This window comes from Aquarana catesbeiana, linkage group LG11 (assembly GCF_042186555.1).
Source record: "Aquarana catesbeiana isolate 2022-GZ linkage group LG11, ASM4218655v1, whole genome shotgun sequence".
NCBI classification, from domain to species: domain Eukaryota; kingdom Metazoa; phylum Chordata; class Amphibia; order Anura; family Ranidae; genus Aquarana; species Aquarana catesbeiana.
In genome coordinates, this window is record NC_133334.1 from 252,913,993 (window position 1) to 252,940,825 (window position 26,833).

The window sequence follows — 26,833 nt, forward strand, 5'->3', positions numbered from 1 at the left end:
GTGGGCGCAAAACACGTTATCCATCTCCTGTCCCCCACTGTTTTATGATGTACATTTTGTACTTTTGATAATAAAGATAATGAAGAGAGCATCCATCTGGGATTTATTTGTGTGTTCCAGTAGCAGGTGGCAGGACGGGTGTGCACCTTCTGGAGGAGCTTTCTACAGTGAGTAACAAAGTGCCAGAGAAGCCGCCTGGAGCTGTGTGCAGTCTCTTTAAGGCCACTTTCACACTGAGGCACTTTACAGGAGACATAGCACTGAAAATAGCGCCTGCAAAGCGCCTCTCCTGTCACTCCAGTGTGAAAGCCCAAGTGTTTTCACACTGGAGCGGTGCGCTTGCGGGACGTTAAAAAAAGTCCTGCAAGCAGCATCTTTGAGGCGCCTTAGGAGCGGTGTATACACTGCTCCTAAAGTGCCCCTGCCCATTGAAATTAATGGGCAGCGCCGCCGAAGCGCCTGGAAAGCGCCTGCAAAGCGCCTGCAAAGCGCCTCGGCAGCGGCGCTTTGAAGCCTTTTTTGGCCACTAGCGGGGGTTAAAAGCGTACAAAAAACAATAAAGTCCTAAAAACTGGCAGTCACTGAAAAACATTATCGTGCCATAATCAATATATAAAAATAGCTGGACCTCAGGGCAGCTGCCAACCTCTGGAAAAAAGTGGACAACAAGAATAAACAAAATTGCAGCGCTCAATGGGGCCAGTGAATGAAGAACTATTACTAAACGATGTGCTCAATCAAGTTCATTTATTGGATGCACATTAAAATTTAAAATTGAAAAACACAACTGTCAAATGAAAAATGAGATGAAAAATAGAACTTAATAAGAAAAACTCATTATCATAGTTGAAGTACTCCGAAACTTAGTGTGTACGATACCACCATAACTCCAGATGACAAGGGGTTAATGTCAGCAAGTGTGCTCCAAGTCCTGGTCCTAAATGGGACAATGTGCTCAATGTGCAAAGAAGAATCAAGAAAGAGAGACACCGCTCTCTGTGGTGCAACTGATGGTTTGGTTACGGATATCAGGCTCGCTGTACTCTAGGAGGTGTATTGTAGACCGCACTACTGGACGTCCACGGTCACGCGGGCTGATCAGACGGGCTGGAACCTGGCGTCCTAGAAGGCGCTCTGGATGGCGCATGCTAAATCCGAAAGCCGGAAGACAGGGTCAGGGCCGGAATTGAGGAGTACCCAGGTGCTGGACAGATTGCAAGCTCGATGTTGCCGTGGCGACCGTGACTCACATGTTTCACATGCCTGCGCTTTGTCCAAGTCCAGGGGGTTAAAAGTGTCCCGCTAGCGGGCGAAAAGCACAGCTAAAATGACGGTAAAGCGCCGCCAAAAATAGCGGCGCTTTATCGCCAATGCCCCAGTGTGAAAGTGCTCTAACACTTCTATCTGTTCTCTTAAACCCTTCCATCTGTACAATGTCTGTCTATTGGCATATTGGGGTTGATTTACTAAAAATTAAGGGTGCAAAATCTGGTGCAGCTGTGAATGGTAGCCAATCAGCTTCTAACTTCAGCTTGTTCAATTAAGCTTTGAAAAAAAAACCTGGAAGCTGATTGGTTTCCATGAGGAGCTGCACCAGATTTTGCACTCTCCAGTTTTAGTAAATCAGCTCAACTGTGACCTAACCTTCTATATTTTTCCCATTATATTCCACTCCCACCACACTACATAGCCACATCTAGCTCCGCAATCACATCATAAATCTCACTTTATTTCTGTCCATGGAGGTTCTCATGGATCCTGGTCATGGTAGATCCAGCAGTAGTTGGTCACATTCATCTGGACTTGATTTGTAATGTTGAAGATGTTTCTAATATTCCTCAGTTCTAATGTCAGGAAGATACGCCAGGCAACACTGTAAATCCCAAAAACCCAATACCCAACCACAAGGGCAGTGACTTGGTATATGCAGAGCAGGGTGGTGAGGAATACAAAGACCCGTCTATTGCAGAGAAAAGGCAACCTCTCTACAAATGAATGGGCCACCATAGGAGGACATATCCTACAGGTCAAGACTCAGCAGTCTTCCTTCACCTTAAAGAGGATCTCCAGTCTCCAGTCTAGAAATTAAAAGTCAGCAGCTACAAAAACTGTAGCTGGTGACTTTTAATAAACAGCCACTCACCTGTCCCATGATCCAGTGCCATCCTCACCAAGGCTAGTTCTTTACTAGCCTTCAGGTTCCTAGCACCGGCATCTTACCTGTGGGCACCCAGCTGTGACAGCTTGCGGCTTCACAGCTAGGTGCCTGCTGCGCATTGTGAATGGTCCTGCAGTTTTCTGGGACCTGTGACGTGTCCCAGAAGACTGCGAGGAGGGGGATCACCTAGGTGGTCGAAGTAGAAGTGGTAGCGGGTACTTGTCAAAATCAGGAACCTGCCCCCCCCCCCCCCCCAAAGTGCCACACTTTGAGTGGAGTGCTGCTTTAAGGAAAAAATACATTCCTCCAGGGACAGGGAAGGGCAGGACCTGCAACCTATACAGTTGAAGTAGTTTACAGCACTGCTCCACCAACTCAGGGAAGTCTTATGACAGTGTATCTCCTGCTGTAAGCTCACTTTGTAAAATGAAAACTGTTGCTTTCTGTTTATTGGTCACAATACTTTACACACAGCAGTGATAATTATAGGAGAACACACTGGCTACTCATAGTGTGACAAAGCGTTTATTTAGATCATAACTTGTCCTCAATCAGGCCGGAGGTCAACAGGAGGCGGCATATCCCCAGCAAGTCCAGAAACGACTCTACATTACATTGGCTGCCTTCAGCTGCTCCCAGGACCGGCGCTGCGTCTTCAGAGAGAGCTGCAAGATCAGACACAGACCTATTTAGTACTTGTTATCTGAAATAGCGTGTGCGCTCAGGTTCAGGCCTTACACACCAGCATGACATATGAAGCTAATTATATCACTCATATGGGTTTTGGTGAGTTACCGGTCACAGGTAGGTCTCGTATTCACCATACTACAGCATCAATTACCTCAGCAATCTCCACCTTTCTCTCCCACGCTCGGATACTTTTCTCCAGCTCTTCCTGTTCCATCTTCTCATGGACATAGTTCAGGACATCTGGGACACGATAGTCACTCAGCTGTTTCCTAAGCTTCTTATTCAGACTTTCAGCCTTGGCTCGTTCCTGCGGATAGGAGCACAGACATGAAAACTTCTATAACCCTCACACATTCCTCTCTGATGACCCACTGTTGACATTCTAATCCACTGTGACATCGGTCCATTCCTTCATGAAGGAGAACATCTATAACTCCAGAACATTTCTTTAACTGAAGCCTCTCTGACAACCTACTTTTGCCCCTCTAATGCGCTGTGACACTGGCCTGTTCCTGCATAGAGGGAAACTTTTATAACCCAACCCAGAATATTCCTGAAGTCTAAACGCTCCTGTTCTTTGACTGCTGCTGGTCTCATTCCAGCATCCTGGTTTTGGCTATGATGCATCCCTGTCTATCCAACTGAAAGGTGATTAATGTGGCCTCTGGGATGGAGACCAAACCTGATTTAGACCAGTAAAGCCTGCAGTCTCATGCTTGTGATAGCGTGTGTAATACGTGCAAGCCCCCCGTCTGTCTCGCTCTGCTGTTTGGATTCCCACCATGACCATGGATCGGATACTGACTATTCTCTAAACTCTGCCTGCCATTTGACTACGGATTGACCCTGACTATTCTGAACCTTGCTTGCTTTGTAACTGGACTGTCATTGAACCACTCTGCCTGTCTGCCAACCGCAAGTACCCCTTTGCTTTGCTCAGTTCGCACCTACCCCGGCGTGGTGGCCAGGCACTATAGAATTGTGTATAAGACCTGGGGGCAACCGAGTAGCAGTATCCCTGCGTGCCTTATGGGAAAGGGGGCTGCTATAGGTAAAGTACATAGAAGCTAGCTATAGTGTCTGACCACCTGCATTAGGGGTAAGCATTACAGTGATGACCAATAGCTGCCCCTCTTATTCACCATACCATAGCTGAGCCTGCAACTGTGAAAACTTCTAAAACCCAAACCAGGACATTACTTAACTGAAGCTTTCTGTTGACCAACTGCTGTGCCTCTAATCTGTGACACCGGTTTGTTATTGCATAAAGGAGAACCTCTATAACCCAACACAGAACATTCCTCAGCTGAAGTCTCCTTAATGACCAACTGCTGCCCCTCTAATCTGCTATGGCACTAGCCCATTCTTGCCTAGATGAGAACTTTTATAACCCAACCTAGAACATTCCATCAACTAAAGCCTGTCTGAAGACCAGCTGCTGACACTCTAAATCCACTATGACACCAGCCCATTCCTGTAGATATGAGTACAGGAACCCAACTTCAACCCAACCCAGAACATTGTTCAGCTGCAGTCTCTGAAGGCAAACTGCTGTCCCTTTAATCCACGGTGACACCTGCCCATTCCTGTACATATGGGAACTTTTACAATCCAACCCAGAACATTGTTCAACTACAGTCTGAAGGCTAACTGCTGCCCCTCTAATCCCCTGTGTCAACTGCCCATTCCTGCAGAGAACTTCTATCACCTTAAAGTGGATGTAAACCCTTACATATACCCAGTGAAGGGGCTATCCTCAGATGATACACAGAGATGAAACAAATCCTCCTTCATAAGTTGTACCTGCCCATCTGCAGTCTTCTCTTCTCTACAGCCATTCAAAGCACTGAATTCAAGCTGGGTTTAAGAAAAAAAGGGGGCAGACAGCTGAAGTCACACTCTGCAGAGCTCAATGAGGAGAGCTTTGAGAGCCGATTGGAGGGAAGAGACACCCCCCCCCACCACCACCACCACCTTGACGCAGCACACAGGAACAGAGCTGTCAATCTGCTGGCGGTCCCTCCCCGGTCACCATTTTTCTCTTGGCATCAGGAAAACTTGTCAGAATTGATTCTTGCTGATAGCAGATGAACGAAGCAGAAGACAGAAATGACACATAGTGCTTTTAAGTGAGACAATTACACATTATACATCAATATGCTTTGAACAATCCCTCCACCCCATGGCAGCAGAACACTTTCCTCCACCCACAATTAAAGTGGAGTTCCACCCACTTTTACAACTCTTCAGCATCCCTCACTAAAGTGTGCACTGTAAACGAATTGGATATTTTTTTATTTTTTCTCTCAGCACCTACTGTATATCTGCTGTATTCATTTTTCACTTCCTCCTCCCTGGCCGTGGCCCATCGCATCATTTCCTGTTTGCAATGCCTTCTGGGAAGGGGCGGCAACTTCCTCCGACACTGCCGTTGCTATGGAAACCTGACCTGTAACCTATTACACTGCTTGTGCTGCACTGAGCATGTGCGAGATCTGCAAGGATGAGATCCAAGAAGAAATACAGTCTGGCTTCAGATGCCCACACTTAAGATGGCCACGGCCTGCTGTAAGTTTATAAAATAACAAACTACTGCTATAAACTAACAAAACAGACCTTAGTTTACAGACTAACTTTACTAGAATACATTAAGCTTCTGTATTATAGGGGTATTTTTATTTAACCACTTGAGCCCCGGACCATTATGCTGCCTAAGGACCAGAGGTCTTTTTCCAATTTGGCACTGCGTCGCTTTAACTGCTAATTGCGCGGTCATGCAATGCTGTACCCAAACGAAATTTGCGTCCTTTTCTTCCCACAAATAGAGCTTTCTTTTGATGGTATTTGATCACCTCTGCAGTTTTTATTTTTTGCGCTATAAACGGAAAAAGACCGAAAATTTTGAAAAAAAATGATATTTTCTACTTTTTGTTATAAAAAAAATCCAATAAACTAAATTTTAGTCATACATTTAGGCCAAAATGTATTCGGCCACATGTCTTTGGTAAAAAAAATGTCAATAAGCATATATTTATTGGTTTGCGCAAAAGTTATAGCGTCTACAAACTAGGGTACATTTTCTGTAATTTACACAGCTTTTAGTTTATGACTGCCTATGTCATTTCTTGAGGTGCTAAAATGGCAGGGCAGTACAAAACCCCCCCAAATGACCCCATTTTGGAAAGTAGACACCCCAAGGAAATTGCTGAGAGGCATGTTGAACCCATTGAATATTTTTTTTTTTTTGTCCCAAGTGATTGAATAATGACAAAAAAAAAAAAAAAAAAATATTTACAAAAAGTTGTCACTAAATGATATATTGCTCACACAGGCCATGGGCCTATGTGGAATTGCACCCCAAAATACATTCAGCTGCTTCTCCTGAGTATGGGGATACCACATGTGTGGGACTTTTTGGGAGCTTAGCCGCGTACGGGGCCCCGAAAACCAAGCACCGCCTTCAGGATTTCTAAGGGTGTAAATTTTTGATTTCACTCTTCACTGCCTATCACAGTTTCGGAGGCCATGGAATGCCCAGGTGGCACAAAACCCCCCCAAATGACCCCATTTTGGAAAGTAGACACCCCAAGCTATTTTCTGAGAGGCATATTGAGTCCATGGAATATTTTATATTTTGACACAAGTTGCGGGAAAGTGACACTTTTTTTTTTTTTTTTTTGCACAAAGTTGTCACTAAATGATATATTGCTCACACAGGCCATGGGCATATGTGGAATTGCACCCCAAAATACATTTAGCTGCTTCTCCTGAGTATGGGGATACCACATGTGTGGGACTTTTTGGGAGCCTAGCCGCGTACGGGGCCCCGAAAACCAAGCACCGCCTTCAGGATTTCTAAGGGTGAAAATTTTTGATTTCACTCTTCACTGCCTATCACAGTTTCGGAGGCCATGGAATGCCCAGGTGGCACAAAACCCCCCCAAATGACCCCATTTTGGAAAGTAGACACCCCAAGCTATTTGCTGAGAGGCATGGTGAGTATTTTGCAGCTCTCATTTGTTTTTGAAAATGAAGAAAGACAAGAAAAAACTTTTTTTTTTTCTTTTTTCAATTTTCAAAACTTTGTGACAAAAAGTGAGGTCTGCAAAATACTCACTATACCTCTCAGCAAATAGCTTTGGGTGTCTACTTTCCAAAATGGGGTAATTTGGGGGGGTTTTGTGCCACCTGGGCTTTCCATGGCCTCCGAAACTGTGATAGGCAGTGAAGAGTGAAATCAAAAATTCACGCCCTTAGAAAGCCTGAAGGCGGTGCTTGGTTTTCAGGGTCCCGTACGCGGCTAGGCTCCCAAAAAGTCTCACACATGTGGTATCCCCGTACTCAGGAGAAGCAGCAGAATGTATTTTGGGGTGTAATTTCACATATTCCCATGGCATGTTTGAGCAATATATCATTTAGTGACAACTTTGTGCAAAAAAAAAAAAAAAAAAAATTTGTCTCTTTCCCGCAACTTGTGTCGCAATATAAAATATTCCATGGACTCGACATGCCTCTCAGCAAATAGCTTGGGGTGTCTACTTTCCAAAATGGGGTCATTTGGGGGGGTTTTGAACTGTCCTGGCATTTTATGCACAACATTTAGAAGCTTATGTCACACATCACCCACTCTTCTAACCACTTGAAGACAAAGCCCTTTCTGACACTCATTGTTTACATGAAAAAGTTATTTTTTTTTGCAAAAAAATTACTTTGAACCCCCAAACATTATATATTTTTTTAAAGCAAATGCCCTACAGATTAAAATGGTGGGTGTTTCATTTTTTTTTTTCACACAGTATTTGCGCAGCGATTTTTTCAAACGCATTTTTTGGGGAAAAAACACACTTTTTAAAATTTTAATGCACTAAAACACACTATATTGCCCAAATGTTTGATGAAATAAAAAAGATGATCTTAGGCCGAGTACATGGATACCAAACATGACATGCTTTAAAATTGCGCACAAACGTGCAGTGGCAACAAAATAAATACATTTTTAAAAGCCTTTAAAAGCCTTTACAGGTTACCACTTTAGATTTACAGAGGAGGTCTACTGCAAAAATTACTGCCCTCGATTTGACCTTCGCGGCGATACCTCACATGCATGGTGCAATTGCTGTTTACGTTTGACGACAGACCGCCGCTTGCGTTCGCCTTAGCGCGAGAGCAGGGGGCGACAGGGGTGCTTTTTTTTTTTTTTTTCTTTATTATTTTTTTGCTTTTTTATCTTATTTTTAAACTGTTCCTTTCATTTTTTTTTTTTTTTGTAATCATTTTTATTGTTATCTCGGGGAATGTAAATATCCCCTATGATAGCAATAGGTAGTGACAGGTACTCTTTTTTGAAAAAAATGGGGTCTATTAGACCCTAGATCTCTCCTCTGCCCTCAAAGCATCTGATGACACCAAGATCGGTGTGATAAAATGCTTCCCCAATTTCCCAATGGCGCTATTTACATCCGGCGAAATCTAAGTCATAAAATGCTCGTAGCTTCCGGTTTCTTAGGCCATAGAGATGTTTGGAGCCACTCTGGTCTCTGATCAGCTCTATGGTCAGCTGGCTGGGTCAGCTGGCTGAATCACCGGCTGCATTCTCAGGTTCCCTGTTGAGACAGGAGAGCCAGAGAAAAACACGGAAGACGGTGGGGGGGGGGGTGTGTGGGCTTTCCCTCCCACGGCTTGTAAAAGCAGTCTAGAGGCTAATTAGCCACTAGGATTGCTTTTACATGAAAGCCGACCGCTGGCTGAAAAGAATGATACCAAGATGATACCTAAACCTGCAGGCATCATTCTGGTATAACCATTCAAAGTCGTGAATGGCGTACCTGAAGACAAAAAAATGGTTAACAATAAAGCACAGTAAACGGTAAAGTATAAAAAATTGCATACCTGAAAAGCAAACATGATAAAACATAATAAAAATAAAACATTGCAGAATAGAATACAGTAAAAAAGAGCAGAACAAGAGAGAGAGAATAGAGAGAGAGAGAGAACAATAAAACGACAACTATTTTTTTTTATTTTATATATATATTTTTTTTTTTTACACTTTTTTTGTAACTAACTTTTATAACGGTAACCGGTTCCAGGTTCGGGTCTCTCAAAATGCGATGGCATCTTGGGAGACCCTGTGAAAGTGTGCCTAGTCTGTGCAATGCTGTACCCTACGCTAATACTCAACTAGTGAATGGTAGCGTTCAAAACATTCACCAATGCAAAGACCAGGATTGTCAGGACAGGAGGGACAATAATAGTGGGCGTCACGCCTATATCCGCGCTTGCTGCAGACACAACATCTTTTTTGGGGGTTCGTTGGGTAGGGGTACTCGGGAGGACATAAAGAAAATGCCTCTCATGCAGCCGACTGCATTTGGTTGGGGATGTGAATGGGGGAAGTACGGGCGCTGCAGAAGTGGTGGGTCCCCAATTAGGATTGGCGAATGCAGCAGGAAGGACACTATGGGCACGACGGGCCTGTGTTTGTCTTCTTGGTGGCAGCGGGACACTACTTGTGCTTGCCACCTCACCAGCTTGAACTTCACTTATGGGACTCGCCACGTCACCAAGTGTTACTGCAGTGCTGGTTTGACTACGACCGGGGTGTACTAGGCCGCTGGCGCTTGCCAGTTCAATAAAAAGCTACCAAAAAAACTGTTAGCGATCGCAGGGATCAGGCCTGACTCAGCGAACGCTGCAGTTATGCGTTAAGTGTTTTGTAAGTGACAGTGATCGATCGATACTGCACTTGGGTGGGCTGGGCCGGGCGGAGGGGCAAAATGCAGGTGCTAGCAGGTATCTGGGCTGATCCCGCTAACACTGCGTTTTTGGGAACCCTAAACTGCTGGGGACGCCAGTATAGATCTGATCGGATCAGATATTGATCCGTACAGATACTATACCACTAAGGGAGGTGTACGGTGCGTGCGTGGGTGTTAGCGGTACTGGCGCTAATCTGACGCTGCTTGGGGCTGGTGCTTGCCAGTTCACCAAAATACTACCAAAAAAACTGTTAGCGATCGCAGGGATCAGGCCTGACTCTGCGAACGCTGCAGTTATGCATTTAGTGTTTTGTAAGTGTCAGTGATCGATCGATACTGCACTTGGGTGGGCTGGGCTGGGCCGGGCGGAGGGGCAAAACGCAGGTGCTAGCAGGTATCTGGGCTGATCCCGCTAACACTGCGTTTTTGGGAACCCTAAACTGCTGGGGACGCTAGTATAGATCTGATCGGATCAGATATTGATCCGTTCAGATACTATACCACTAAGGGAGGTGTACGGTGCGTGCGTGGGTGTTAGCGCTACTGGCGCTAACCTGACGCTGCCTGGGGCTGGTGCTTGCCAGTTCACCAAAATGCTACCAAAAAAACTGTTAGCGATCGCAGGGACCAGGCCTGACTCTGCGAACGCTGCAGTTATGCGTTTAGTGTTTTGTAAGTGACAGTGATCGATCGATACTGCACTTGGGCTGGGCCGGGCGGAGGGGCAAAACGCAGGTGCTAGCAGGTATCTGGGCTGATCCCACTAACACTGTGTTTTTGGGAACCCTAAACTGCTGGGGACGCTAATATAGATCTGATCGGATCAGATATTGATCCGATCAGATACTATACCACTAAGGGAGGCGTATGCTGCGTGCGTGGGTGTTAGCGGTACTTGCGCTAATCTGACGCTGCCTGGGGCGACGCATATCACCGCCGGGCGATCAGGGGGCTAAACCTTTATTTGGTAATAAACGGCGGGTGCCCTGACACTATAAAAAATAAACAAACTAACCAGCGTCACCCGTAACAGTTATACGGTGATCAGTGGTGAAAGGGTTAACTAGGGGGCAATCAAGGGGTTAAAACATTTATTCGGTAGTATATGGGGGTCCCTGTCGCTATAAAACGCTGACGGCGAACCTAAATATTTAGGTCCCTAACTAGCGTCACCAGCGACACTAATACAGCGATCAGAAAAATGATCGCTTAGCGACACTGGTGACAGGGGGTGATCAAGGGGTTAAAACTTTATTAGGGGGGGTTAGGGGGGTATCCTAGACCTACAGGGGGGTAATACTAACTGTCCCAACACTGTAACTGTCACAAACTGACACCAATGCAGTAATCAGAAAAAAAAAAAAAAAAAACTGCTGGTGTCAGTTTGTGACAGGGGGGGGGGGGGGTGATTGGGGGGGGATCGGGGGGCGATCGGGGGGGGGGATCGGGGTGTTTTGTGTGCCTGGCATGTTCTACTGTGTGTGTGTAGTGTTGTGCACTCACATACCTGTCTTCTCTCCTCGAGCCGGAACGGAAATTACCGAGCCGAGGAGAGATGACATCATTTCCTTTGCTGCTGTTTAGCATACAGCAGCAAAGGAATGATGTGATTGGCCGGCGGCGATCGCGAGGGGGGGGCCACGAACGGATGGTCTCCCCCTCACCTCTGATCGCCGCTGGACAAAAGACGACCGCCTCGGGCACCGGGGGGGGGGGGGTCCGATCGGACCCCCCACCCGCGGAAGGCAAATCACGTATATGTACGTGATTTTGCCTGTCCGTGCCACCTTGCCGACGTACATCGGCGTGAGGCGGTCGTCAAGTGGTTAAAAAGTATCATTTCGGCCGGAACACAACTTTAAGGTGGGAACTCTCACACTTTCCTGTGATGTACCTGCTCCACTTGCTGTGTTTCCTGTTCGATCCGTTGCAGCATGTCGTTTCTGGCGGAAATCTCTTTTCTTAGATAAGTGGACTCTGTTGTGGTGTGGTGAAGCTTCTTCTGTAAATAAAACAAAAAGTATGGAGATGAACAGACCTCACATGTGCCATGTATGACTGACTTCTTTCTGGATCTTTACATATTGGCAGGAAACACAAGACCATCAGAGGCCCATCTCATCATGTGACTTCCCTCAATCTTCTCTGAGGACTCACTCACTTTGTAGGAGTTGAGAACCTGTAATGTCTCTCCTGCGTTCAGCTTCAGCTGGAGAAGATCCTGATTCCGCTTATCGATTCTCTCCAGAAATTGGGCATTTTCTATCTTGAGCTGCTGGAAATCCACCTCATTCAGAACTTCACCCATCTCCTCCTTCTGAAAGAGAGGATATGCAATCTCAGGGCTGACTCTGCATTGTAACATGGTGTTGGCAGATCTAACAAGCTGTGAGCAACAAGACTTGGAACATTTACAGAGAACGGACTCCAAAGTCACCAGGAGCACATACTGCCCGGTGACATATAGCTTGTAAGCTTGGCTCTCCTGCATGTACAAGGAAGAGAACATTCACGGCTCCATGTAGACAAGACAAAGAACAAACTGAGAGAATGGGCCTCATGTACAGCGGGTATTGAACATGTCACAATTTTTCTAAGTAAATATATTTCTAAAAGGTGCTATTGACATGGAAATTTCACCACATGTCGGTAACAACCCATGCAATCCTTACATACATAGAACCAAAACAAATAAGTTCAGAAATTAAGGTATGTGTAATATAATGGAATGACACAGAGAAAAAGTATCGAAGACATAAAGAAAGGGAGTCGCAAAAAGGCATGGAAAGCCAAGACGCTAGCTGAAATCTACCAGTAATAAGAAAGCAATCCTGCCCCTTGTCAGTGAAAATTAATATAAGCTGGTTCAGTCTCAATTGATGGCTTATAAAAAGGTTTCTCATTACCAAGGTCACACAAGAAACATCCCATGATAAGTAAAAGCAAAGAGCTCTCTCAAGAACTTTGCAACCTTATTGTTGCAAAACATACTGATGGCATTGGTTAAGGAAAAATTTCCAAACTGCAGATTCCATTCTGATGTTTCAGTGAGCACCGTTGGGGCCATAATCCAGGGGTAGAAAGAACATAATTTCACCATAAACTGGCCATGACCAGGTGCTTCTCGCAAGATTTCTGACAGAGGAGTGAAAAGAATTATCAGAAGAGTTGACCAAGAGCCAAGGACCACTTGTGGAGAGCTTTAGAAAGACCTGGAATTAGCAGGTTCAATTGTTTCAAAGAATACAATAAGTAATGCACTCAACCGCCATGGCCTTTATGCACGCTCACCACGCAAGACTCCATTGCTGAAGAAAAAGCATGTTGAAGCTTGTTTAAAGTTTGCTGCACAACATTTGGACAAGCCTGTAAAATACTGGGAGAAAATAGTCTGGTCAGTCTTTGGATGCCATAATACACACCACATGTTTGGTGGTCAAATGGCACTGCAAAAATTTCCCAAAAACATCATACCAACAGTGAAGTTTTGAGGTGGGAACATCATGGTGTGGGGCTGCTTTTTAGCATACGGTACTGGCAAACTTCATGTCACTGAAGGAAGAATGAATGGAAAAATGTACCAAGATTAGGGATGAGCCGAACACCCCCCGGTTTGGTTCTCAGCAGAACATTCGAACAGGCAAAAAATTTGTTAGAACACGCAAACACTGTTAAAGTCTATGGGACACGAATGTGAAACATCAAAAGTGCTAATTTTAAGGGTATTCCTTTAAATTTTGTACCGGGGGGGGGGGGGGGGGGGGGGGGGTGACTAGAGTATGCCTGTAAAGTGGCGCAGTTTTCCCGTGTTTAGAACAGACCCTGCACAAAATGACATTTCTAAAGGAAAAAAAGTAATTTAAAACTACTCGAGGCTATAATGAATTGTCGGGTCCTGGCAATACAGATAAAAGTCATTGAAAAAAATGGCATGGGATCCCCCTCAGTCCATTACCAGGCCCTTTGGTCTGGTATGAATAGTAAGGGGAACCCTGAACCAAAATTAAAAAAAAAAATTGCGTAGGGGTCCCCCCAAATTCCATACGAGGCCTTTCAGGTCTGGTATGGATATTAAGGGGAACCCTGCGCCAAATTTTTTTTTTTAAATGGCGTAGGGGTCCCCCTCAAAATCCATACCAGACCCTTCAGGCCTGGTATGGATTTTAAAGGGAACCCCGTGCCAAAATAAAAAAAAATGGCGTGGGGGGTCCCCCCAAAAATCCATACCAGACCCTTATCCGAGCACGCAACCTGGGAGGCCGCAGGAAAAGAGGGGGGACGAGAGAGCGCCCCCCCTCCTGAACCGTATCAGGCCACATGCCTTCAACATGGGAAGGGTGCTGCTTTGGGGTAGGCCATTGTCCCCCATGTTGATGGGGACAATGGCCTCATCCCCACAACCCTTGCCCGGTGGTTGTGGGGGTCTGCGGGCGGGGGGCTTACTGGAATCTGGATGCCCCCTTTAACAAAGGGAACCCCAGATCCCGCCCCCCCCCCGTTTGAAATAGTAACGGGTACATTGTACCTGTACCGTTTCACAAAAAAAGTGTCAAAATGTTAAAAAAAAAAAACCACACACAACACGCCAATGACAGTTCTTTTATAAATGAGGGTGGGGCCACACGGTGACGTACCTGGGTGACCCCGCCCCCCTCTGACGCACGGGGACTTCCCAATGGCTTCCCCGTGGGGTCAGAGGGGGGCGAGGCCACCCGTTTAGCTGCTATGAAATAATAAAATGGGTTTGGAACTGCCTGTAGAGTTTCCAGCTTTATACGTGGGACCTGTTTCCTCCATATCAATGTGTGGAAAATATTGCATTTCTTAAACACGTGGATAGGGATCCAGATGGGTGCATTGTGAAGTGCATACAAGAGTTGGGGACTCCAAATAATTTTTATCGAGTTACAGTGGCCTACTACCGAAAGAGGTAATTTATTCCAGCTACCGGTAGCTGTTTTTTCCTGAAATTTTTGAACCAATGGGTTTATATTGAGTTTGATATAAAGATCTAAGTTATGGTGGATAACTATGCCCAGATACCGAAAGGTATCTACCACCATAATCTGTTCTGCTATCCTGGGTAGGGGCTCCACAAGAGGATCCAATGGTAGTAGTGTAGATTTGTCCCAGTTTATTTTTAACCCAGAGAAGGTCCCAAACCTATGTATTTATTCCATAAGGCTTGTCAGTGAGACAGATGTGTCGCCCAGAAAGAGGAGCGCATCATCTGCGTATAGTGCTAATTTTTCTTCCAGATCACCTTGTTTAAACCCACATATAGCCGTGTTCCCTCTAATGGCTGCGCTCAGGGGCTCTATGGCCAGAGCAAATAGTAAAGGGGACAGGGGGCATCCCTGCCTTGTACCCCTGTGTAGATCAAAGGGAGGGGATAAAGTGTTATTGATTCTAATACAGGCTTTCGGCGCCTTATACAGTAGTTTGATCCATTTAATGAAGATCTCCCCCAGGTTGAATTTTTCCAACACCTGCCATAAGTAATGCCACTTAACACTATCAAACGCCTTAGCGGCGTCGAGTGAGAGGATTGCTCTCTGACACTGGTTGTCAGTGGGGATCTGCATATTCAAGTATAGATGACGAAGATTGTTTGCCATAGATCTATTAGGTATGAATCCGGATTGGTCTGGGTGAATCAGTTTAGTCACCACCTTTCTGTCTCATGGCGATGACTTTAGTGAGCAATTTTAAATCCGTATTCAGAAGGTAGATGGGTCTATAGGATTCAGGGTGATCAGGATCCTTCCCTGACTTCATAAGGACCACTACCACCTCTTCATACATAGAGCTTGGCAAAGAATCTTGGGAATGTGCATCAGTAATCGTACGGAGCAACTCTGGTAAGAGTACTCCTCCAAATTGTTTGTACAATTCAATTGGTAAGCCATCGTTTCCTGGGGCCTTAGAGTTGGGGAATGTGGCCAGTGCAAGTTGTAACTCCTCAAGGGTAATAGGTGCATTTAGTCGTTTTTTATCTTCCCCCTGAAGCTTCAGGAATGACATCCAGGAAGTCAGACCTTTCAGCTGCAGGGTAAGAGACCTTTGAGGAATAAACATCCTGAAAGAAGGCACAGAACCCCCTCATAATTGAGGGAGTATCCATAACCACTTGAGTGGGCGACACGGCCAATCTGTGTATGACCGGGGAAGGTTTTTGGGACCCAGCTATCATGGACAGCATATAGCCAGTTTTCTCACCCTCTTCAAAATATATTTGAGAGGTAAAGAAACGCTTGTTATCTGCTTGCTGTTGATGTATAGTGCGGTAAAGTTTTTGTGCATCTATCCACTTCCTCTCATGCTCAGGTGTAGGATCTTGCAGAAATTCTTTTTCAGCCCCATCTACATATGTACTGGCATCTTTAGCCCATTGTCTACTTTTGGTCTTGATCGTAGCAATTGCTTTAACGCACATACCTGTAAAGAAAACCTTCAGGGTATCACACACTATACCAGAAGTTATCCACTAAAAAGTTTCGGATTTGAACCTGCATATGTTCAGTGTCAGTAAACAGATGAAGCCAAAATGGATTCAGCTTCCAATGGATGGTAATCTAACCTTAGGGACATTTAAACTGAGTTGCACTAGTGGAGAATGGTCAGATAGGCCCCTGACCAGATAGGAGACCTCAGGGTCATAACAGTGGGTCATGATGATATTGCCCAATGCAAACTTTATATGGATAGGGTAGAGTGGGTCAGTGAATGGCAGGAGAACTGGGCCTTGAGAGGAAACTTACATCTCCATAGATCTAGTAATCCAAGTTCTGTTATATATTTGGCTAAAGCAGTGTGTGTTCTGGGGCTGTCATTACCAACAAAGGATTTTGTATCAAATAATAAATACATTTTCGTTTGCGTGTTCAATATTTATATGTATTTCCCTGTGTCATTCCATTTTATTACACATAACTTAATTTCTGAACTTATTTGTTTTGGTTTCTTTGTATGTATGGATAGCATGGGTTGTTACCGACATGTCGTGAACATTTCATGTCAATAGCACCTTTAGAAATGTATTTACCTAGAAAAACAGTGACGTGTTCAATACTTATTTTACCCGCTGTATAAAACTGCCTGCAAGGGGCTCAAAGGGCTACACCCAGATGACACCTCCCACTTCAAAACCTGTATCAGAAGTGTAATCTTATATTTTGCCTTCCCTGATTCCCCTGCCATACCATCAACATGATATTGACAAATTTAAATGCATTTTAACTACATGCAATAGTCTATACTAAATGATGTCATCACTAGGTGTCTGTGCTTCTCTATACAATGCAGACAGATCATGGTGGATGGGAGGGGCAGGAAGGCTGCTGTACATAGCTTCCTGAAGACATCACAGTACCCTATATCAGTACTCCTCTCAGTTCTGATGAAAGCAGTGGGCTGGCTCTTGGGAGGAGTTATACAAATATCAAAATGAGTTGGTGTGGGCGGATGTCTATCCGGAGGAGAGGGCAGTCCTAGGCAGGTTATATTTGCATGCAGATCCCCTAGGTAACGCCCACATGTGATCCTGATCCTCCACGATTGGAAGAACTGATATCTAATTAATGAAAGGGCTGAGCCAGGGACAGTCAGGCTGAGTAGGAAAGGACTAGATCAGTGGTCTCCAAACTGTGGCCCGGGGGCTGGATGTGGCCTTTGGCTGCCTTTATCTGGCCCTTGGGGCACTATTCCAACAACTGACTTCAATGATGGAACACCCCCTGCTGACACCATCAATGAGAAACTATTCTTCTTAATGATATCAATGAGGAGGCACTATTCCTCCCATTAAAACCAATGATAGAGCACTGATGCTGGGCCATTTCTTCTTCCACTGGCTACAGTCCAGCCCCCCTGAAGCCTGAAGGACAGCAAACTGGCTTTACTTAGAAAGTTTGGACTAGATGATGCTGGACGTCCTCCACCCAGAAAATGCGGCGGGCTCTATTGGATTTGCAGCAGCTTCTAATGAACATTGCGGTTGATTTATTAAAAATGGAGAGTGCAAAATCTAGAACAGGTGTGCATGGTGGCCAATCAGCCTCAAACTTCAGCTTGTTCAGTTAAGCCTTGACAGAAAACCTGGAAGCTGATTGGTTTCTATGCAGAGTTGCACCAGATTTTGCACTCTCCAGTTTTAGTAAATAAACCCCTTTGTGAGAAACTCACAGTGTGCAGTGAAATCAGAGTAAGACCAGCTTCACACTGGGGCAGTTGTCAGGCACTTTAGCGCCTGAAATGGCCTCTGCTAAGTGCCTGAAAACCGCCTCCCATTCATTGCAGTGTGCATTTTTACACTGGGGTGGTGCGCTTGTGGGACGTTCTGAAAAGCAGCATCTTTGGGGCAGGTTGGGAGCTCTGTATTTAGCGCTCAAAAAATGCCCTGCCCATTGGAATGAATGGGCATTGCTTTGAAAGCACCGCAAAATGGGACTTTTTACCCCTTTTTTGGGGGTAAAAAGGGGCCCCCGCTAGTGGTCTAAAAGTGTTGCAAAAGCGCTGCTCAAACAGCGCTAAATTGCCGCTAAAACGATTTCAGTGTGAAAGCAGTGTAAGTCATTTCAATCCAGGAGAGCAGCCTGTACAACTGTGCAAGATCAGATTTAAATGTAGACTTTGATTGGACCCTAGGGGCAATAACTGACAGTTCTTCTTGACTAGACATGTGCAATTCGTTTTGGGCCTGAATATAAATTCGGACAAATTTTTGGTTATTCAGAGATTCTGATGTATCCGAATCTCTCAATGAAATAGTAACGAATTTCGTTGAAATTTACATCGGTTGAAAAATGACTGACCGATCTGCAGAACTCTATCAGATTGCCTTCAGGTCATTATGGGCTTACAGAGCTGAACGTCACCCAACAGAATTGTGAAGGGCAGGTTGGTGGGTCTGATATCTCTTCTACACACACCTTCATGTAAGAGATGCTGCCAGTGATATGAGTATATCTGCTTTGTAGTTAGATACTAAATCTACTTTGTGTTTACACAGCTACCACATTTTCTCCCGTGTTTCCATTTTATGAAAACCAAACATGACAGCTGTGGAGAAAATAGATTCCCCAGAAACACCCCCACTGAGGAACCCACCAGCATATCATCTTTAATATAATATGTGCTGGGGGTATCATACTCAAGGGAATGGGATGGATATCACCTTCACCTACAATGTGTCCCAATGTCTTACCTGCTTCAGTTGCATCTGCAGCTTCTTTTTCTGGATCTTCAAAGCAGCATTCTTCAGTCGTAACTTGTCTACCAAGCTATCCTGTCATAGAAAGAAGAGGGATAGGATCCTATAAGGTCACACTCTGCCCAAATCCTGGCTCTCAATGTTCTCCCATAGACAAGAAAGAAGCTGAAGAATATTACTGAGCAGAAAACTGCAATGCTTGCATCATAACTTAAGTGGCCATGCTCAGCATTGGAGAGAACATGTCCACGTTCCTCCAGTCCTGGCTGTGATTCCTCCACCATGATACATTATTGTACACATGAGAAACTAAAGTTGGGTATAGATGTATCGAAATGCATCTGGTTCAGTAGCAACTGGAGGAATTTTGATCCACATGTACCCCTCTCTGTTCAACAGGAGCCGATCGTTGGACCGGCTTCTGTCGAATGGTCCTGCTAGAAAACCAGAATTTGATCAGCTGCGGCAGCGCTTATCAATGTAAGGGGGGGGAATGCAGGGATCAAAAGAAAACTCCCAGTGTATACACAGCTTTACCCTTGCCCTCATCTTTTCCTCCATGTAGATGTCCAATAATTCGGGAGATCAGTATTAAGTACAAATGTGATCATGTTCCTCCAGCCCCAGGTGCGATATCCCACCAGTATACGTTATTGTACACACACACAAGACTTACTCTTTCCTTTATCTTTTCCTCCATGTAGATGTCTTGTACCTCTGGAGATCAGCATTGATGACAACATTCCTCCATGTAGATGTCTTGTACCTCTGGAGATCAGCATTGATGACAACATGGGCACATTCCTTCAGCCACAGCTGTGATACATCCACCATGATGCAATATGGTACGTATGGGAGACTTACCCTCACCCCTGTCCTTTCGTACATGTGGATGTCCACTACTTCTGGAGATCAATCAGCCCCAGGTGTTATACCCCCACTGTGATACTGCATTGTACTCATGGAGGCCTTAGCCTCGCTCCCATCTTTTCCTCTATGTAGATGACCTGTACTTCTAGAAATCAGTTTTGAGGACAACATGACCATGTTCCTTTAGCCATGGCTGTGATACCACCACCATGATGCAATATCATACACAACGAAGACTTACCCTTGCCCTCATCTTTTCCTCCATGTTGATGTCCAGTACTTCTGGTGATCAGTATTGAGGACAACATGGCCATGTTCCTCCAGCCTTAGCTGTGATACTCCTACCATCATACAGCGTTGTACACATGAAAGACTTACATTTGCCCTCATTTTTTCCTCCACGTAGATGACCTGTACTTGTAGAAATCAATTTTGAGGACAACATGACCAGGTTCCTTTAGCCCCAGCTGTGATACCGCCACCATGATACAATATCATACACATGGAAGACCTACCCTCGCTCTTGTCTTTTCCTCCATGTAGATGGCCAGTACTTCTGGAGATGAGTACTTAGGACAACATGGCCATGTTCCTTCACCGTGATACAATATCATACACGTAGAAAACTTACCCCCACCCTCATCTTTTTCTCCATGTAGATGTCTAATACTTCTGGAGATCAGTATTGAGGACAACATGGCCATATTCCACCAGCCCCAGCTGGGAGACGTACCCTTGCCCTCGTCTTCTCCTCCACGTAGCGAAGAACTTTTTCTGGGGTAACTCCTCCACCTTTTTTTCCGCTCATAGCTGCCTTTCCGATGTCTCGCTCAAACTCGTACATGGCTTTTCTAATTTCCGTGCTGCGAATCTCAGCTTCCTCCATCGTGGCCTAATAAAGCAGAAAAGAGATCTTGGGTCATTTCTGGACTCAACATCAGAGAGTCTGACAGCTGAATAGAGAAGCTCTTTACATAATAAATATCTTTATAGAAGACAGGAAAATGGACAAACTTGAGAGGATGCACCTTGAAACTCTGCAGGATCCGATCTGCGATCTCGGCGTCTCGCTGCGCCTCCTCTTTGGAATCTTCCATTTCCCGTAGCGCCAGCTCCAGCTTCTGATCAACACTCAGACTCAGCAAACGCTCAGAGATCGTACTGCGAGACTTTGACCTGCGGCGGCTTCGCATCTAACAGAGGAAATTAAATGAGGACCAGCAGCTGCTCTTCCCTAAGTCCTCCCATCAAATTGTCTTGATTTGTCTAGGCCTTTTGCTCCTATGGGGAGGCCACTACACCCGGTGTTTCCTGTATATGTGCTTGTTTTGTAGAGGGCTGGTAAGAACGCTGAGCCAACATACTGTAATTCTATAGTAACATATAGAGATCGCCACCTGACTGACCTGCAGACTTATTTCATGAACAGTGCGCTGGTCAGTCCCCATAGTGAACAATCAGGACTCAGTCATTCTAGACCTATGGTCTCAATGTGAGAGAATGTGGTCCTTTGCTGGCATTTATCTGACCCATGGGCACTATTCCTCCCACTGAGAATGAAAAGTTTATCACCAGCACACCCAGGATCTCCACACTTCCAAAGGTTTATTTAGCGATCACACCTTTGGGGCACTTTTCCTCCCACTGACACCAACGATGGGACACTATTCCTCCCTCTGACGCCAACAATAGGGCACTATTCCTTCCACTAACATCAACAATAGGGCACTATTCCTCCCACTGATACTAACAATGGGCCACTATTCCTCCCGCTGGTGCCATCGATGGAACAGTATTCCTCCCACTGATGCCAATGATGGGGCACTGTTCCTCCTACTGACATTAATGATGAGGCACGATTCCTCCCAATAACACCAACAATGGAGCACTATTTCTTCCACTGACACCAAAGATGGGCACTACTCCTCCCACTGACGCCAAAGATGGGGCACTATTTCTCCCACTGACACCAACGATGGAGCACTATTTCTCTCACTGACGCCAACGATGGGGCACTATACCTCTCACTGACACCAATGATGGGACACTATTCCTCCAACTGATGTCAATGATGGGGCACTATTCCTCCAACTAACGCCAATGATGGGGCACTCTTATCCCACTGCCAACAAAGATGGGGCACTATTCCTCCCATTGACACCAATGATGGGGCACTATTCCTCCCACTGACACTGATGATGGGGCACTGTTTCTCCCACTGACACCAAAGATAGGGCGCTATTCCTCTCACTGGCACCAACGAGGCCGGGACATTTTCTACTCCCACTGGTCACAGTCTGCCCCCCCCCTAAAGTATGAAGGACAGTAAACTGGCCTTTTGTTTTGGAAGTTTGAAGACCCATAGCATCTCCAATACTCCATGTGTGCTCACATCTGACCTGGTTAAAGTCTAAGGTGGATACTCCGACTTCAGAAACTGCCACCGGTGACAGGTCCTTGGGGTCCAGCCGCTTGTAGAACTTCTCAAACATCTCCGTTTCAGATTTGAGTGTAGACAAGGCATCGCTGGAAGAGGCACCATGGTTACAACCATCAGATATTTCAATGCATGTGACAATTTTAGAAAAGCGTTGTTACAGGCTGAAATGGAAAACTGTGAAATTTTAATAATTCTTCCCTTAATTCCTTGTCTCCATGGCTGCTTATGTTTGCCTATATCCCCTAAATCTCAGAGGACCAGTTCATAGTGAAGGATCTCCCTGTACTACCTCTGGACATTATCGTCAGGGAGTTTGGTGATGCCATGAAGGTCAGGCAGTAAAGAAAGATGACAGGAAGTTCTGACACAATTTTATATTTTGCAGACATCTCTATGCACAGGAAATTACCAAATGTGAGAATTCTGCAGGATACACATTGGTGGTGGCCATAAAGGTGCAGGAGGTACCAGGAGATAACTCTGCAGTTTATCCCTGGACACACCTAGGAGGCTGTAGGCCAAAATGGAGGCAAGCTCCTGGTAGGGTGTGCAGACACTTTCATGGGAGACAAAGTCCTGTCTGAGCTCAGAGGATCACCATGACTGTCTTGGAGGCAATGAAGGTAGTGGAGGCTGAGATGGACCTGGAGTACACCATAATTATTTGATAAGAGAACAACCAGGAGATATCTCAAGAATGAAGACAAGAAGAGCCCTGAAATTCAGGAAGGACTCATTCTTGATTATGAAGGTGAATTATAATTTGCTAAACAGAGGAATTCTTCCACTGAGAGGGCAAGGGGACAAGAATCCACAGGGCCAATCTGATAATCTTTGCAAACTGAGGCGTTGGACTGTCAGAGGAGGCTGAATACACTCGGCACCTGATCAGTGGAACCTTCCCCTGTGTACCTCATAGGGTCCCATAATGCATCTTCCAGGTGGACTTGGCTCTGTGCGAGATGAAAAAAAGTTCGGTCTGCAAAGCTGGAGGAAGGAAGTCTCCAGACCTATATGACCAATAGACATTCTTCATCCAGATAATGAAAGATCCTGATTCTCAGCTCCTCCTGGAAGAGCGGGAGGCACCATTAGGATGAAGACAAGAAGAACCTTGGAATTCAGGAAGGACCTGTTCTAGATTATTAAGGTGATCTATCATCTGTTGAGAAACATTCTTCCACTGAGAGTGAAAGCTGTCCTTAAGGAGCATGAGAATCTATGGGGCCCATCTATCTTCACAGACTAAAATGGTGGATGGCCAAAAGAGGCTAAATGAACTTGACATCCAATCAATGGAACCTTCTACTGTGTACCCCATAGGGTTCTATAGGTCTTCCAGGTGGACTCAGCCCTGCGTGAAATGAAGATGTGATTGGTCAGCCAAGCTGGAGGAAGGAAGTCTCCAGAATCCTGATCATCAAATTCGATTCAAATTCTGTGCGAAGTATAGCTGGTTGTTAAGGAGCGGGCCAGGAAGCCGCCCGCCGCGTCCTTAAAGGGGTTGTAAAGGTAAAAATTTTTTCACCTTAATGCATTCTATGCATTAAGGTGAAAAAACTTTTGACAGTACCGCCGCCCCCAGCCCCCCCGTTTTACTTACCTGACGCCTCGAATCTTCGCTGCACGTTCTTGTCATCTTCGCTGCAGCTCAGCCTGGTCGCTGATTGGCTGCAGTGGATGGATTGAAAGCAGCGCAGCCATTGGCTCGCGCTGCTGTCAATCACATCCGATGACGCAGCGCCGGGGGGCGGGGCCGAGTGATACAGCGAGCGGCTATAGCCGCCGGCTGTATCACGGGAGCGCGCCCGCAAGCACTCACCACCATGCGAGGGAGCTCGCATTAAGGTGGTGAATGCTTGCGGGGAGGAGCTGAAACAGCCGCCGAGGGACCCCAGAAGACTAGGTTCGGGGCCACTCTGTGCAGAACGAGCTGCACAGTGAAGGTAAGTATGATATGTTTGTTATTTTTAAAAAAAAAAAAAATTACCTTTACAACCGCTTTAACAACCAATAACTCATTAGCTCTCAGCGGGCTTCCCCGCTGAGAGCTAAAATTTAAACAAAAAAATGCCGGCAATAGAAAATAAAGAAAAATGGCCCTTACAGGTCTGGTATGACATGGGGGTCTGTGGGTGGGTGGGGGGTTATCAGAATATGGAAGCCCCTGTAACAAGGGGACCCTAAGATCTCGCCCCCCCCCCCCCCCATGTGAATGAGTATGGGGTACCCATTAACCAAAAAAAGTGTAAAAAGTGAATAAAGACACTACACGAGTTTTTGACAATTCTCGGCGTAGATCCATCGTCAATCATGATGCACGCAGCAACGCCGGCCCTAAGGAAAAAAAATACTCTGGTCTCATCGATGGCTCCCGCCGTCTCCCTGCTCCTCCATCTGACATTTATTAAATAGCTAAGAGCGGAGACACTCGATGACCTCAACAGGGGACACCGCCCCCTTCTGACATCCCCAAAAGGGGCATGCTGGGTCGATGACCCAGAATTTGCCTCCCCAAGGAGGGGGAAGTTGTCTTAACACTGGAAAAATTTTGAACTGCCCTTCTTCCCCTATACCCGTTGTGTTCTTCGTCTGAGGAGGCTCTTCAGGGGAGGGGCGAGGTGTCCATTGGGAAAGAAGGGACCCCAGGAGGAACCTCTCAGCTGTACATTGACCAATCATGTTCTAGAAAACCCCTAATGATGACCAGATGGGTTCCTAACACTTAGATCTTTATATGAAGAAGAAAAAGACTGATGGGAACTGCAGGGGCGGAGCTCCAATTCACCAGAAGGCAGAGGATGCAATGATTGGAGGAGAGCAGCCATGGACAGGGCCTAGGGCCTGGACCCTCTACACTGATTGGAGATAAGTCCAAGAAGGAAATGATTAGCTGGCTTGGTGAAATGATCTGACAGATGTCCCCCAATCATGGTGTCACTGCCAGCACTACTGTGACCTTTCACCCCGAGATGCAGCAAATCGGTCTGGCCCCGCCCACATCAATATATGCAAAGCAGTGGGCGGGGCTGTGTTCTGTCTCCTCCCCCATTAACCACTTACCGACCGGCTCCTGTACATATACGTCGGCAGTTTGAAGATGGATATCTCGGTAACGGCAGCAGCTGCTGCCACAACCGAGATATCCATCTTTTCAGGAGCCGGTCGTGTTTACGATAATGGTGGTCTCTGCGGCAGATTCGCCACGAGATCACTGTTATCGGCGGCGGGAGAGGTGCCTCCCCCCTCCCGCCGCTCTCCCACGCCCTCCGACGCTTACCGGAGCCATCGGTAGCGGCTGAGGTGATCGGGACCTGTCCGTGGCTGGGTATGGAGACGAGGGAGGGGAAGATGGCCCCCATCCGTCTCCATACCCTAGGAGGGCGGAAGCGACGTCAAAACGTCACTTCCGCCCATACGTCTTAAAGGCACATTTTTCTGTTGTCATTTTTTCAAATGACATTTTTTTTTTTTTTGCTTTTTAGTCCAAGTATGAGATCTGAGGACTTTTTGACCCCAGATCTCATATTTAAGAGGACCTGTCATGCTTTTTTTCTATTACAAGGGACGGTTTACATTCCTTGTAATAGGAATAAAAGTGACCCAATTTAAAAAAAAAAAAGAAAAAAACAGTGAAAACATAAATAAAATGAAGTAAAATAAATAAGAAAAAAAATATTTTTTAACGCGCCCCGCAGAAGCGAGAGCGCATACATGAGTAGCGCCCGCTTATGAAAATGGTGGTCAAACCACACATGTAAGGTATCGCCGCGATCAGTAGAGCGAGAGCAATAATTCCAGCCCTAGACCTCCTCTGTAACGCAAAACATGCAACCTGTAGAATTTTTTAAACGTCGCCTATGGAGATTTTTGAGGGTAAAAGTTTGACGCCATTCCACGAGTGGGCGCAATTTTGAAGCGTGACATGTTGGGTATCAATTTATTCGGCGTAACATTATCTTTCATAATATAAAAAAATGGACTAACTTTACTGTTGTCTTATTTTTTTATTCGAAAAAGTGAAATTTTTCCAAAAAAAGTGCACTTGTAAGACCGCTGCGCAAATACGGTGTGAAAAAAAAGTATTGCAATGACCGCCATTTTATTTTCTAGGGTGTTAGAAAAAAAAAAAACAATATATAATGTTTGGGGGTTCCAAGTAATTTTCTAGCAAAAAAAACTGTTTTAAACATGTAAACACCTAAATTCCAAAACGAGGCTGGTCCTTAAGTGGTTAATCACATGTTTTTCTTCTATAATACCTCCCCCTCCCCCATGATAACATCAATGTTCTCGGATCACCTCTCCCCAGCACAGATCCGGGCTCACCTGACAAGCCGGGTCACCTCCAGCAGCTGTTCCCTGCTGAACTCGGCCACATATGGCTCCTCTCCGCCCTGAGACTCGGTCCGCACACTCTCCGCGTCCTGCTCCGCCATCATTACCCTGGCAACCCAGGATGTCACTACACCATCACCCAGGCAACGCTCTACAGTCACGGTAATGTAGGAGGGGTGCTTTTCCTCCACGTAGCCGCTAGAGGCACTGTGCAATATTCAGTGATTTCTGTTTCCTGCAATAGGGGGGGGGGGGGTTACAGTTCCTCCTCCATTCCGGCAGGGACGCTGTACGGTATAAAGTGATTTCTGTTCTGTTATAGGGTTGCAGTTCATCCTCCCGTACAGCGGTGGCCGCTGTGAGATATT

General features: G+C 45.7%; 1 protein-coding gene across 1 annotated transcript; it reads right to left on the reverse strand.

The window, feature by feature from the left end:
• Positions 1 to 2,667: 2,667 nt before the first annotated feature.
• On the reverse strand, positions 2,668 to 26,655 carry CFAP263 (cilia and flagella associated protein 263). The gene is made up of 9 exons (XM_073605630.1): positions 26,457 to 26,655; positions 22,087 to 22,213; positions 20,716 to 20,880; positions 20,421 to 20,579; positions 18,812 to 18,892; positions 11,768 to 11,923; positions 11,501 to 11,608; positions 3,000 to 3,155; positions 2,668 to 2,823 (listed from the first exon to the last, which is right to left on the reverse strand). The coding sequence occupies exons 1-9, from the start codon at positions 26,567 to 26,569 to the stop codon at positions 2,764 to 2,766; spliced, it is 1,125 nt and encodes a 374-aa protein (XP_073461731.1). The 5' UTR covers positions 26,570 to 26,655; the 3' UTR covers positions 2,668 to 2,763.
• Between the last annotated feature and the right edge of the window lie 178 nt (positions 26,656 to 26,833).

What these genes read in the sequence shown, in the direction of transcription:
- CFAP263 (XM_073605630.1), bottom strand. Translation starts at nt 26,569, where the DNA reads ATGATGGCGGAGCAGGACGCGGAGAGTGTGCGGACCGAGTCTCAGGGC. An exon ending in CCACCTTAGACTTTAACCAG is followed by an intron (nt 20,881 to 22,086) that starts GTCAGATGTGAG and finishes TTCCTCTGTTAG; the next exon opens with ATGCGAAGCCGCCGCAGGTC. An exon ending in GGATCCTGCAGAGTTTCAAG is followed by an intron (nt 20,580 to 20,715) that starts GTGCATCCTCTC and finishes CTGCTTTATTAG; the next exon opens with GCCACGATGGAGGAAGCTGA.